Source organism: Sceloporus occidentalis, unplaced genomic scaffold (genome assembly GCF_023333645.1).
Source record: "Sceloporus occidentalis isolate IW3139 unplaced genomic scaffold, rSceOcc1.0.p SCAF_138, whole genome shotgun sequence".
Lineage (NCBI taxonomy): Eukaryota > Metazoa > Chordata > Lepidosauria > Squamata > Phrynosomatidae > Sceloporus > Sceloporus occidentalis.
Window position 1 is genome coordinate 829754 of NW_028317118.1, and position 14646 is coordinate 844399.

Sequence of the window (14646 nt, forward strand, 5' to 3'; positions counted from 1 at the left end):
ACAAGCCATATTGGATATGGGGTTGGAAGCAACATCCATGACAAGAGAAGGAGCTATTATCCTTCAAACTAGTTGCAGTGGCATCACACATAGCAGCACAGAAACATGAGGAGGAAAAGAAATCCTTCATCAGGTGTCCATAGCTTCTCGCTATTTTCCTCCTCTTCCTCTAGAATCTAGATCAACTCTCTCAGTATAGTGCCTTCTGCTCTCCTTCCTCCTAAAGATCTTTCTGTATAGACACTCCTAGATTACTGATAACCTGCCTTTGCTTCTGTACTGATCCCTCAGGCTCCATTTAGACACTTTAACTGCCATCGCTCAACGCTAAGGAATTCTGGGAACTGTACTTTAATCCCATAGCATTGACCCATGGCACTTTAGGTGATGTCAAACTGAATTCTTTCTGCAGTGTGAATGCAGCCTGGGTGTCTTCTACCACTTGACTGTCCCTCTCTTTATCAAGCTAATGCCCTTTCCTGCTGCTTCTCCTCCTCCATGTTTCTCTCTTATAGAATCATAGCAGAATCTTAGAATTGGAAAAGACCATACAGTCCAACCCCATTCTGCCATTCAAGAATACATACTCAAAGCATCCCTGACAGATGGCCATCCAGCCTTGGTTGAAAAACCTCCAAAGAAGGAGACTCCGCCACTCTCCGAGGGAGTGTCTTCCACTGTCGAACAGCTCTTACCATCAAGAAATTCTTCCTAATGTTTAGATGGAATCTCTTTTCCTGTAGCTTGAATCCATTGCCTGGTGTCCTAGTCTCTGGAGAAGCAGAAAGCAAGCTTGCTCTATCCTCAATATGGCACCCTTTCAAATATCTAAACATGGGGATCATGTCACCCCTTAATCTTCTCTTCTCCAGATTAACATTCCTCTCCTCACAGGGCATGGTTTCCAGATCTTTCACCATTTTAGGGACTTTAATGTAGAAACCGCTCCTTTTGTAAAGACCGCTCCTTTTGCAGTCCAATTTGGGCTACGGTAATGGCCCCAGCACAGCCTCCACACGATTCAGAGGCATGCGTCATGTGCACACCCCACTCTCAGATCGGCCCGATGGCAGCCCTTTTTGGCCCTCTGTTTGAGACCCTTGTCAGTGAAGGGTCTGGAAACCATGCCTTATGAAGAAAAACAGAGAGCTTGGTATGTTTAGCCTGGAGAAGAGAAGGTTAAGAGGTGATATGATAGCCCTGTTTGAAGGGGTGTCACATTGAGGAGGGAGCAAGCTTATTTTCTGATGCTCCAGAGACTAGGACCCGAAACAACGGATGCAAGCTACAGGAAAAGAGATTCTACCTCAACATTAGGAGGAACTTCCAGACAGTAAGGGCTGTTCAACAGTGGAACACACTCCCTTGGAGAGTGGTGGAGTCTCCTTCTTTGGAAGTCTTTAAGCAGAGGCTGGATGGCCATCTGTTGGGGGATGCTTTGATTGTAATGTCCTGCATGGCAGAATGGGGATGGCCCTTGGGGTCTCTTCCAACTCTGATTCTATGATTCATTTGACCAGGGGGCCTGTCCTTGAAATTCTGCGGTGACAGCCAGCATACCACACAGGCCTGTGCACTCCATACCTGCCTCCACCATCAGGTCTGCTTAGAAGTCCCCTGTTGTGGCCTTTGACATTGGATGGGGGTGCCTGGCCACATGGGTGTAATATTCCTATCAACACAGGCGCTACTATCTTATACATCAAAGCAACAAGCCCCCTACCTTTCCCAATAGGAGCGGAACCGATTCCACAATTCTCACCTTGGTAACTTCCACACAATCTCGAATGCAGTGCACACACATTTTTTCAATTTCACCAGTGTTTGGCTGGAGGAGGATCTCGGGAGCAGATAAAATCGTCTCTGCTTGAAATAGTGGGGTATTTCCTGTCACTGCGGCATTGAAAGTCTGTAAATTTCTGCACAGGGAAAAGACAAATCAGATTCACTCCCTGGTGGAAATAATCCAGACGGAGGGGGAAAGAAAAGGGTGTGAGCAGACTTACTTCAGGACAAGGTTTGTCAGGCTCTGATACACTTTCTTTTCCCAAAAGGCGTAATAGTGAACCAGTCTTGCGGCCCTGCCAGTGTTTGTATTCACAACAAGCCCCTCCATTTTTGTCAGCAAGGGACCAATGGAAATGTACTTGCGAACCATGTGTTCCAAATCTCTGGATCTTTCCCGCTTCACATATTCAAAATATTCTTTTACCCCTGCGAAAGGTGATTTTTTTAAAAATTAAAAAAAATGTTTGTCACTAACATAGGTACAAAATAGTTCACTGGAAATGACCTGGGAAAATAATTCATATGTGAATAACTGGTTTGTGTGTTTTCATTTATATGTGTCTTTAACTGATGTTATGTGTTGTATTTAATCTGTTGCTGTTCCCCACTTTGATTCATGGGGAGAGGCCAGTAAGAAATGAAAAATTATTATTATTATTATTATTATTATTATTATTACCTGGAAATGATCATAAATAGACACACCTGGAAGATGATCTTCATCAGTGGAAGGTGGGCTTTTGAACAGATTGGTTGATTCGATTAATAAAAGTTTGTTGGACATGTCTTCCGCATTCTTTTGGAGTTGATGGACAAGCGATTCAAACTTCCCAATAGCCTGAGTACACCGCACAATGTAGTCACCGATACCTTTTCAACAAAGAGAGCCCAGGTCACTGTTTGGTCTTTACTGAACAAAACAGCTTTTATATGGAATTACCTATGTATACAAATGCTACGGATATTTCTGTCTCACCTATCAAGAATTGTTGTTTGGGCATCTTTCAATTATTATATATATCAGGTAAAATTTCAAAACTGGAGAAATGTCTCATATTGTCTCCTTCAAAGGGCTTTAATTTGATCATCTAAATGATGCCATGCCTATTGCGTGGGTAAGACTTTATGGTTAAGACTTTATGTATAACCGCAAATTAAGCAATACGTAAAAAGAAGGTTGCATCAAAACAGGATGTAAAATTCTAGGAGGAACAGCATATGTATTTGAAATCCACAGATTAAGAAAACTTAGACCAAAACTGGAAAGGAATCCAACAAGAGTTCAGGAGTCATTGACTGCTTTCATTACAGGACGGAATGACAAAAGAAGCTGACATGAAGTTCTGGCACGTTTTAACTGAAAATTGTTATCTGAAAGTGTTTTACAATGTATGCTATACTACCTAAAGAATTCCAGTTGAGCCTCTTGTAACCAGATCGGAAAACCCGCCAGAGGTCTTGAATGTGCTCATCCAGAAGCTGAGTCTCTGCTTCGTTCAGCATTGCTACTAATTTGTGATAGTGATCCAGCATCTGTTTGATGCTATCTGTATATCTAAAGAGAGAGGAGCAAGAAAAATGAATGAATGGCTTCATGCAGACACTGCCACGTCTTTTTTATTATTAGGCCTTTAAGGAAGGCTAAGGAGGTAATCAGAGATTCAGAAAAACGAGGTAATCTCTTGCAAATAAAGAAAAAGATATGGAAGAAAAAGACTAGCACTGAGAGAGCTCCTGTCCTTTTGGAAAGGACAAAGTCTTCCAATCAGAGAAAGTGGGTGGAATAATCTAACCAGGATAGAGCCTCCTGCTAATGGAGAAGGACAGGTTGCTTACCTGTAACTGTAGTCCTTCCAGTGGTCATCTGCAAATTCACACAAGTGGGTTATTCTACACCTGCGCAGAGTGGATTTGGAACCTTCTGGAGTTATTAGAAGCGTTTTGGTGGTAGTCTCACCTGTCGTACTTCGGACAATCATGAGAAGGAAGGACTCATTGGAAAAGACAATAATGCTGGGGAAGATGGAGGGAAGTAGGAAGAGAGGAAGGCCACATGCCAGATGGATGGACTCTGTTAAGGAGGACACGGGTTTTATGGGGTTGCAGGAATTAAGCAGAGCAGTGGAGGACAGAAGGTCTTGGAGATGTCTCATCCAGAGGGTCACCATGAGTTGAGATTGACTCGAGGGCAGTGAAGAGTGAAGCGAACAAATATGAGCTCAGCAATGAGCAATGAGATGGCTGAGCACCACCAGCAAAGAAACAAGAGAGAAATTGACCACATCACAAAGGGTGAGTAGTTGAAGGTCTGGACCATCTGTCCAATCCAGAGGGCCTAAATGGTATCGAGCCGGAGAAGAACCCTGTAAGAATTTTTGGGATTATGCTGGTTATCAGAGGAGGAGGAAATAGGACCTTGCCCAGTTTCCTCAATACACTGACAACAAGGGACAGTGAGAAGAGTACAAGATAGAATTCCTGTGAAGAGCTCCTCAGACGCCGCTGGTGTGGCGGACAAACAGGAACTGAAGGTTTAGGCAGGAAGAGAACCAGTAAGGCAGTTGAAGAGTAGGTGAGGCTACCGCCAAAACATTTCTGATACCTTAAGAAGGTTTCGAATACGCTCTGCAGAGGTGCAGAATAACCCATTGGTGTGATTCACAGAGACCACGACGAAGAGCTGAAAGCCTCAGTTTCCACAACTGTAGGTTTACAATCTATCCTTACCTCAGCAATTTGTCTTCCTGTAATGCCACGTTCCTTGCCATTTCAGGCACAGGAAATCCCAGATGTTCCATGTACTTTGTTTCATTGATGATCTCTCGAAGCTTGGGAGAAAAGTTGACTGTGAAACGTGTCCCTTTTTCTCCAGTGTCTACTTCATCGGAACGTGGGACCTGTAGACAAGGACATCACACTGAGGACCGAATGTCAAAATAAGGTGAGACCTTGTTATCTGCTGGGGTTTGGGTCCAGGATCCCCCGTGAATAACAAAATCCATGGCTGCTCGAGTCACATTAAATATGATGGCAGAGCAAAATGGTGCCCCTTATATAAAATGGAAAATCAAGGTTTGCTATCAGGAATTCATACTTTTCTTTAATATTGGATGCTTGAATCCAGGGGTCGGCAACCTACGACCCGCGGGCCTCATGCGGCCTGCCGAGGCCTAGGGACCGGCCCCAGCCCGGTCCTTCCGCCAATTGCCGCCTGCGAAAGGCGGCCTCCTCCCCAGCCTCTGTCAAGGCCGAAGCCTCCACAGAGGCCGGGAAAGGGCGCAGGGGCCGTCCGCGATCGCGGCAATCACCGCGATCGGGGGCAGCCTCCTCCCTCCTTCCTGGCCTCTGTGAAGGCCCAAGCCTCCACAGAGGCCGGGAAAGGGCCAGGGGCCGCCTGCGATCGCGGCAATCACTGCGATCGGGGGCGGCCTCCTCCCTCCTTCCCGGCCTCTGAAGGCCGAAGCCTCCACAGAGACCGGGAAGGCGATCTTCAATTAAAATATTGTATATGTTCCCATTTTGTATTTTACTTCAAAATATGATGTGTGCAGTGTATGTAGGAATTATTTTTTATTTTTTATTTAAAAATTTAAATAAATTATTTAATTATTTTTTGGGGGGCTTCGGCCCCCCCAGTTGTCTGAGGGACAGCAACCTGGCCCCCGGCTCAAAAAGGTTGCCTACCCCTGCTTGAATCTGTGGATAAAAAATCCATGTATAAGGAGGCCTGACTGTATAAGCCAAAGAGGGAAAACGTCTTGCCATAAATGGATATAGAATTTATGAACCTGTTCGGCAATATCTGCATCTTCCTAAGGACCTACAAGGATAAATACCAGAAATGCTTTATAACTACCTGCTCCAGGGTCTCTGGGTTGGCCTGAATAATAGCTCCAGAAGGATGAACTTTAGCAAGCAGAGTTTTTTTCAGTAAGATTGGAAGTTTATCTTCGGTATTCTCTCTCCATTGTTCATATTTCAGATCTTCATATTCTTTCATTCTCTTTGCCACTTCAAGATATCGTTGTTTCACCTGAAATGCACATATACACACACTAGACAGCTCTTGTTTTCATTTGTTTACTTTTCAATTTGTACTTATTTACAATAGTTTTTTGTGGGTTTTCAGGCTATGTGTCCATGTTCTAGAAGAATTTATTCCTGACGTTTTGCCAGCATCTGTGGCTGGCATCTTCAGAAAATGCTGGCATAGAAAAGAGCTGGAGATTATATATATATATATATATATATATATATATATATATATATTTTGAACATGACCACATAGCCCGAAAAACCCACAAAAAACTATGGATGCCGGCCATGAAAGCCTTCAACTTATTTACAATGTTTGTTTAATTGACCCTTTGGATCCTGAAGTTTGATTCTGGAACCCCCGAATGGAAAAAAAATACAGATAATCATTCCCCATATGATTAAATGCCCGCAACAGGAATATACACACTTCAGGACATCTGCATCCATGTTGCCACCATTTAATAATATGGGGTATGATGATCCATGGATGATTGAGTTAGTAGATCCAAACCTAACAGGTCTGAAGGGCCAACTATATCTTTCTGTTCTGTCCAAAGGAGTTGTCATACTACTTTTAACTTTTAAGTAGAAGTAGCCAAATTATTCAGCAACTTCCAAGCTCAAAACTGTGTCCCTACCTTCTGGCTCCCTGAAGTGCTAAGTTATTTACAACTTACCAACTTTCCACGCTCACTAGTCAGAAGTTCCTCTACTTCTTGGAATCGAACGATGGTATGCTTGATACGGTAGAAAAGAGACCGTGTCCAATAAATTGCTCCAGCCATTGGTGGATGATTCTTGCACAAAGGTGGGTTCATCTGATTACTGACAAAGATGTTGTTTACTATCTCAAGCTGTGAATGAAAAATAAAACCCATTGGATTTCTTTTATTATCAACACAGTATGTTAAACTATTGCAATGCACTTTATGTGCAGCAGCCCTTGCATATGATTCGGGAGCTGCATGTAGTGCAAAATGCAAAATGCAATACCTTGAGAGGAACACTTAAAGAAACAGCATAACATTGATTCTAAAGGAATTGCACTGGTTGCCAATACATTTCTGGTCTGAATTCAAGGTGCTAGTAATCACATTTAAAGCCCTAAACAGTTTGTGACCTTGATATCTTAAGAAGCCATATATGCCCCCTTGATGGGAGAAACCTACTATGTGTGGACATGTATGTTTGTAGCTTGGGTACTTTGGTTGTGGAATGCTCTTCCTTAAATATCCAACTGGCATCAACACTGGTCTCATTTTGGTGCCAAGTTAAAACGTGGCTTTTTATAAATGACTTTGCAGGCCTAACAGCTTCACCCAAAGTGCACATATACATGGCTTTATACTATTTTAACTTCAACTTTTTAGACCATGCAATTGCTTAATATGTTTCTAGAATGTTTAAATGGTTTTTATTGTTTCAAGCGTTATTGTTCTGCATTTTAAGGATGGGCCACTGAGAGAGAAGGTCTGGGATCTGGGGAAGGAACCACAGGCCCTGCATGGAGAACGGCGTGACTGCACCAAGGTAAAGCAATGAGGTAGGATACTGTTGTATGATTTTGCAAAGGATACCAAAAGATGAGATGACATTTCTTGAAAGGAAGAGCAAAATACCTCTTTACAATACTGCACCAGAATGTCACTGAATTTCATCATCATCTGCTTATTGATGGCTTCTCGAGAGCGGATGTGCTTGAAGTTTAAGAGCATGTCAAAAGCAGCTTCTGCAGAACGAAGAGTCTTAAAAGACTCGTCAATGAAGCTCTTGGCTTCTCTTTCTATATCCTAAAAATGAAGCAAAGCAATTTAAAAATCAAACACCACAGGGATGAGATTCCATTTCATGAACAAGCAGCATGAGAGGGAAAACCCTAAGACAATAAAAAACTGAGATCTCCACAGAGCAATAGCAAATACAAGCTGTCTTTTTATATCCCTCATGTAGCTTGTAAGACTCTTGCTAATTCTAGAAGGTACACAGGGAAGGTGGTTTCGCCAAAAGCCCGAGAAAAACAAATCAAAACTCTCCAGCGCTTACCGCAACTTCATATTTAAATTCCTCCATCACAATCTTCCACTGCGTTGCACATCTGATGTTGAAAGGGTCAAAAGTCAGAACCTCCATGGGGCTGACAAGGCCATCAACTCTTTGCAAAACTTCATCAATACGTTTTGGATCCCCAGTGACAGATTTCAGCTCAGGACCAAATATGTTGTAAAATTCCTCTATAACCTATCAGAAGAAGATGCTAACTTAATAGCTGTGAATTGGATGCTTTGTCGCTGCTCCCATTCATCTATCCAAATTCAAAGCCACAAAAGTAAATTCCAGACAAATCATTATACTAGAGAAGTTAAGGGAATTTAAAAAAGCATTTAAAAAGGAAATAAGAAAAGAATTGAAAGACTCAAGAGAAGAAATCAGATATGACATGCATAAAGAAATAGAGAATTTAGCGAGCAAAATAGACAGGATAACAGGAGAATTTAAAGTTTTAAGAACAGAGGTAGACCAGTTAGCTGCTCAAACAAAAGATCTGGACAGAAAAACAGTATACTAAATGAACAGCAAAGCGGTAACATGAGTTTATTGACTCGTGAACCAAGGTATAGAGAAAGACGTATAAAATTACAAGGTCTTTCGGAGTTAGAGAAGGAACAATTATTTGATCGTATAACCCCCGATTTAGCAGCATTCATAGAAACTCCCAAAGAAGTACTGGATTTGCAAATGAAAAATATTTTGAATTAATTCCAGATTAGCAAAGGAAAAAAAAATCTTATTCCTCAACAATCCAGACATGCTGTTACCTGTAAGACGTTAAAGAGGTCTTGACAGATTATAGCCATATAATCTGTTCTCTCAAACAAACGCTTTCTGTCAAATTCCCATCGTGCATCTCTTCCAGAAGATTCAATTTTGGCACGGATGTCAAAATAAGACGCTTTCCAAATTTCAAGGGTACGTTTGGCTTCTTGCATCTTGACTTTTGCAAGTTGCCGGTCTTCTCTGTGAGTCCAAAGAGAGTGCAAAGGCAAATTTATCCAAAATGGAGGCGAGGAGGAGAAAAAGAAAGCAGCTTTCTCTAACAGTCAAAGGACCCAGTGCATTTTGGGGGTCAGCAATGTTTCAACAGGGAAACTTCACACTGTTAGAAAGCACAATCCTTGGAATGGGAGACTGAAAAATAAATCATCTTGTGCTCCACACAGAGACACTATCAAAGCAGGTATAACCACGGCTAAAGATAACATAAGAGAGAATTTAAAGTAAAGAAGGGAAGAGGGAGGGATAAGAAGTTTACATTCCTAAGGCTGGCTCCTGATTTGTAGGGAGCCAGCATTACATCTGTGATGGGTCTGAGTTACCAGAGCTAGCAACGCAAAATCCCAGAAACAACATAAATATCACAAATGTATCTTGAGTGCTTCAAATCATAAACCCTACGTACTTGAACAAAGTCCGTAGATCTACCACTTTGCAGACCCTTGCTGAAATCTCCCAAGCAATCCGTTCCATGAGAGGGATCATCCTTTCGTCCTTGTTGTAATGCCGCGAAATAATCCAGACCATCCTCAAGGCGTTCATCAGGGAAGGAATCGTATCCAGGACAATGCTGAAGGTGGTTCCATGCGTTAAATTCTTTGGATTAGATGCACATATTGTAAAATCAAGGTGAGCGTGAAGAAGCAAGGTGCACGTTTTCATAGCCATCAAAAGAAGTAAAATTGAAAGGAAGGGAAGGGAAGGGATTGAGAATACTTTAGGGGTAGTTAAAGCCACCAAAGAGCTAGCGCTGCTTTTCAAAAGCAGCTGTTGAGTTAAAATAAATATTTACAAGATTCTAGCTGCTCAGGGATCTTATTCAGGGAAGAGCACACCTCCTTCCCCATCTCTCTCATCAAGCCAAACATATTTTCAGTTTTTTTGTGGGTTTTTCAGGCTATGTGGCCATGTTCTAGAAGAGTTTATTCCTGATGTTTCGCCAGCATCTGTGGCTGGCATCTTCAGTGAATGCTGGCATGGAAGAGAGTGCATGCCAGCATTCTCTGAAGATGCCAGCCACAGATGCTGGCGAAACATCGGGAAAAAACTCCTCTAGAATATGCCCCCATAGCCTGAAAAAACCCACAAAAAACTACAGATGCCGGCCATGAAAGCCTTCGACTTCACATACCTTCAGGTGTCGCTCAAGAGTGGAGAGGAACCTCACGTTGTCTGCTGCTTCCACTTGGTGCTTGCAGAGCTCATTGATGACTACTTGCAAATTTTCTACAATCCCAGTGTTCGCAACCTCCAGCACCTCAAAAACCCTTTTGACTGCTGGCAATCTGATCTGCTCAGTAAGGGCACTCAAAGTGGCATTTCTCTCGCGCCACAGGTCTATCTCAGCAAGCGGGCCATTCCCCTGAGAGTAAGAGGAAACAAAATGGGAAGCAGGACATGGAAATAAAAGCCAGACATAAAGACATCACTTCTCAAGAAGGCTGCAGTTTTCTTTCTTTCTTTCTTTCTTTGGTGAACCCAGGCCCTATAATGCTCTTATGTATAGGGGACAGACATGTTTTGTTCTGCTCATGTGCCCTCAAAAACAGAATCAGAGCTTAGGAAAGGGATTGGATGGATAGACCAGGCTATCTATGGGCCCATACAGACCGGCCAAAATAAAGCTGCATGGGGTCACTTTGGAGGTATGCTGTTTAAATGATGCATGTGTTCTAAGAGGCCAGAAGCTGTGCCAAAGCTGTGGTCCAGTCCTTAGAACCAGAGCATGGCTTTGGCATGGCTTCTAGCCTCTGTTGTTTCCCCTTTCCCTCCTCTGTTTTACTGTTTACCCATACTCCGTAAAGGATTATGGTCTTATTCTGGTTTTTATTGCCACAGGGCATATAGCAAATGTCTGGCAGAAAGTCCCCTTTCAGGGTCAGACACACAGGCATATGCTGAATCTGTGGACAGATGCTACCCTAAGACAAGTTACTTCACAAACAAGGCTATATCAACCCATATAGACTGGAGGTGATGTGGGGTATAGTCCAATACAAGGGGAGGGTACTCAGGTGGTGACCATTGCACAGAAAGATGAGAGTGTTAAACAACTCTGATAGGATTACCTGGGGGACTTTTTTCGCTAGTTCTTCATTTGCTGTGGATATTAACGTGAGCCAACTGGTTGTAAGGGCTTCCAGCGTTTCGACAACTTCCCGATCATTAGCAAGTTCAACCAAATCGCCATCTAAGCATAAGGTGGGCATGTCTAACTTAATTTCCCCTGTTGAATAAAAATGTTATTACCATCAATGATATGTTCTGCAATACTTTCTACTAACAGAGAACAACACAGAGAGCATCTGCGTCATATTTATGATCTTTCCACAATTCACTCCATATGGTCAATCAACTGTTTAGTTGCCCAAAGTTTGCCTTCCATCCCTTTTAACATTCAACCCCCTTACTCCACGTTGCAAGAAAACTGGAATAGAAGTGCAAACTCACTTTCCCCCATGGCTACCAGTCCCTTATAACACGCCATGCAAACGTGTAGATCTGAATTTCTGTCCTTCACTCATACATGAACACCAACTGTAAGAACCTCCGAAGCATTTGGATGTGAAATTTACCTTCAATCTGTAGTATGGTTCTCTGAACATGGTTTAGGAACTTCTGCATGTTCATTAAGAACTCATTCCTTAGGCTTTGGAAGCTGCCTAATACTGAGGACTTGATTATCTTGTTCCCAATGAACTGTAGACCTTCGCCTAGTGACCTTTCTGAGTAAGGAACATGGTCATCCGAATCGTGCAGGTTATGGCACATTGCAGGCAGAAAGATCTGGGGGGGGGAAACAGGACTTGTTTCTACCACCTTCTGTTTGCTTCCATTCCATAGGAAATGGCTAAATTTACATGCAACTTTAACACTATTACAGACAAGCAACTGTTAAAGGCAAGCAAAGAAAAAAACAGCCAGATATCTGACACTCTTAGACCCAAAAGTTATAGTTTTTTTGTGGGTTTTTCGGGCTCTGTGGCCATGTTCTAGAAGAGTTTATTCCTAATGTTTCACCAGCATCTGTGGCTGGCATCTTCAGAGAATGCTAGCCTGGAAGAGAGTGAGTATATATATACTGTGTGTTCCTGGGTAAGGAGTATAATATATATACCCACTCTCTTCCAGGTCAACATTCTCTGAAGATGCCATCCACAGATGCTGGCAAAACGTCAGGAATAAACTCTTCTAGAACATGGCCACAGAGCCCGAAAAACCCACAAACAACTATGGATGCTGGCCATGGAAAGCCTTTGACTTCGCACCAAAAGTTATAGTTGTTGCTGTGCTTGAATGCAGCAACTCTCTTTTCACACTTTCTGGCACAGGAATTGGAGAAACTGTAGAGGAGTGTTGTAAAATTCTTGAAAACAAACTTTTGGAAAATAGTCCAGCGAACTGAATACTGGATTCCTCTTTTGAGACTGAAATTCACAAAAGCTCAAGCTAAGTGATGCTAGATCACTGCTTCGTTCCTCATTTCATTTCAGAGCTGCATGGCTATTCTTATGCTTCTGCCATCATTCATTGATGCTTTATACTCTATATGGGATGTAAACTCCGATAACTTTTAAATGCATGCTGAATTAATCAATTATAAACCTTTGCTTTTGGAGCATTCGCATTGAAACCCACTCACTCTCCAGGCTAGTAAGCTACTAAATATTCTGAATCACCACAAAGTGGAGGAGTTTTGATGCGGCTTATGGTGCTTACGGTGACAATAAGGTGAACTACCTTGGGGTTTTCTTGGCAGGATTTGTTTAGAAGCTGAGACAGTGTGTGACTTTTCCAAAGCCACTCAGGGGATGTCTATGGCCGAGTGCGAATTTGCACCCTTGTCTCGACACTACTGTATTTAAAATTTGTTCCTGTGATAGTTAAATGGGATTTTCTTATAAGTGATCATTAGGGCTTTTGAACCTATTGATGATACCTCCTTGGGGTGATTTCTGTTGCGCATAACCCTTTTCTGTAGGAATTACCAAATTCCGCAGAAAAGTCTGTGATCCCAGAATAATGAACTCTGGAATAATGAACTCTCAAGGGGGCAAAAAACCCTATTTTTGAGATGTGATTTCAAAAACAAACACAAGCCTCTCACCAATGCCAAGATCTGCCGGAGCATCACCAAAGTATGACCATTCAGTATGCCGTACTCTAGTACTTCTGGCAGAACATCATTTGCTTCAATTAAGTCATTTGGTTCACTGACGGTGTCTAAACAGTAAAAGAAGACAATAATGATTAAAGGCGTTGTTCTGATCCACTGCTCTTGGTTAAAAACTGATTTATATGTTTAAGCAAATTAGGCGCTACACATCTGGGATTTCGTAACTGCAGAAAATATGCATATTTGAATGCTCTTTGCTCCTAAGCCACCATTTTCTATCTACCTCCACCTCTAACCCCACCTAGCTCCATTTAGTGAATATCTGGTTCAAATTAGAAACAAAACAAATTTCACAGATTTGAAATCTTCCCAGGTTTAATCTACCAAAATAATAGTAATAAAAAGGTTTGAAAACATACACCCCAGTTTTCATCCTCAGTTGCAAAAAAGGGACCAGTGGCAGCCGATGGAGCCAGTGATGCAGGAACAGCAAGTCCACTCTGGATTTCACCATTGCTCCTTCTGCAGCTGTTCCAGGTTGAGCATGTGCTCTGCCAGGACCCAAGGAGGGTCTTGCACCTGTAGTAATCTCATTCAAATTGGAACAGCTGTGGAAGAAAGGGTGGCACAGCTCAGAGATGTGCTGTTCCTATGGTGGTGGGTCTACCACCCATCTCTGCAAGAAACCATCTATGGCCAACTTGAACTCCTGGGACAAAAGTGGGGAGCAAATGAGAACATGTATGTGCCACTACCTTTTCCCACATCTGCTTCCTCTTACCCTGAGCTTTCCATTCCTCCCTGGCCTCACACTGTGAACTAAATCTGCTGCTTATGTGATAAACCACCACCAAATGCCAAACATACTATGGGCCCAAACAGACAGGCCAAAATAAAGCTGCTTCGGGTCACTTTGGAGGTATGCTGTTTAAATGACGTACGCATCTTAAGAAGCCAGAAGCTTTGGCATGGCTAGGACTAGAGCCTAGCTTTGGCATGGCTTCTGGCCTCTTCGGACACATGCATCATTTAAACAGCATACCTCCAAAGTGACCCGAAGCAGCTTTATTTTGGCCTGTCTGTTCAGGCCCTATATTAATAAAAATAATTACCACTATTTTGATCTGTTTACAAGTTTTTTTAATTCTTATTAATTATGATTATTGTTTGATGCATTAAAGGCTAGAGGATTAAGTAGAGAGAGTACTGGAGGACCAATGTTTTGTATAGGAGGGCTGATGTTTGCTATAGTGGTGCAGTTTATCAAGTCAGTCTTGAGGTGCTGAGCGCTGTATTTGAATGAAAACATGGGCAGAACATACTGGAAATTCCAGAGATGGGAAACTGTGGCCATCTAGATGTGAGAGTGCAACTTCCACCATCCCTCACCACTAACTCTGCTGACTAGAGCTCATGGGACATGGACTGCAACAATATCTGGAAGATAGCCCGAAAAACCCACAAAAAACTATGTGGCCATGTTCCAGAAGAATTTATTCCTGACATTTCACCAGCATCTGTGGCTGGCATCTTCAGAGAATGCTGGTATGGAAGAGAGTAGAACAGTATATATACCCAACGCTCCTCCATGCCAGCATTCCCTGAAGATGCCAACCACGGATGCTGGCGAAACGTCAGGAATAAACTCTTCT

General features: G+C 42.5%; 1 protein-coding gene across 1 annotated transcript in view; it reads right to left on the reverse strand.

Annotated features, from left to right (window-relative positions):
- LOC149281126 (dynein axonemal heavy chain 10-like) overlaps positions 1–14646 on the reverse strand; it is a 71154-nt gene that overhangs the window by 50353 nt on the left and 6155 nt on the right. Inside the window, exons 5-19 of the mRNA XM_089499677.1 lie at positions 12986–13101; positions 11454–11664; positions 10947–11104; positions 10010–10240; positions 9284–9474; positions 8643–8841; positions 7870–8064; positions 7446–7616; positions 6504–6680; positions 5645–5821; positions 4516–4685; positions 3192–3343; positions 2494–2658; positions 2007–2214; positions 1763–1919 (exon numbers count right to left, since the gene is read on the reverse strand). Coding sequence (XP_089355803.1) covers positions 1763–1919; positions 2007–2214; positions 2494–2658; positions 3192–3343; positions 4516–4685; positions 5645–5821; positions 6504–6680; positions 7446–7616; positions 7870–8064; positions 8643–8841; positions 9284–9474; positions 10010–10240; positions 10947–11104; positions 11454–11664; positions 12986–13101 — 2678 coding nt within the window. The remainder of the gene's footprint in view (positions 1–1762; positions 1920–2006; positions 2215–2493; positions 2659–3191; positions 3344–4515; positions 4686–5644; positions 5822–6503; positions 6681–7445; positions 7617–7869; positions 8065–8642; positions 8842–9283; positions 9475–10009; positions 10241–10946; positions 11105–11453; positions 11665–12985; positions 13102–14646) is intronic.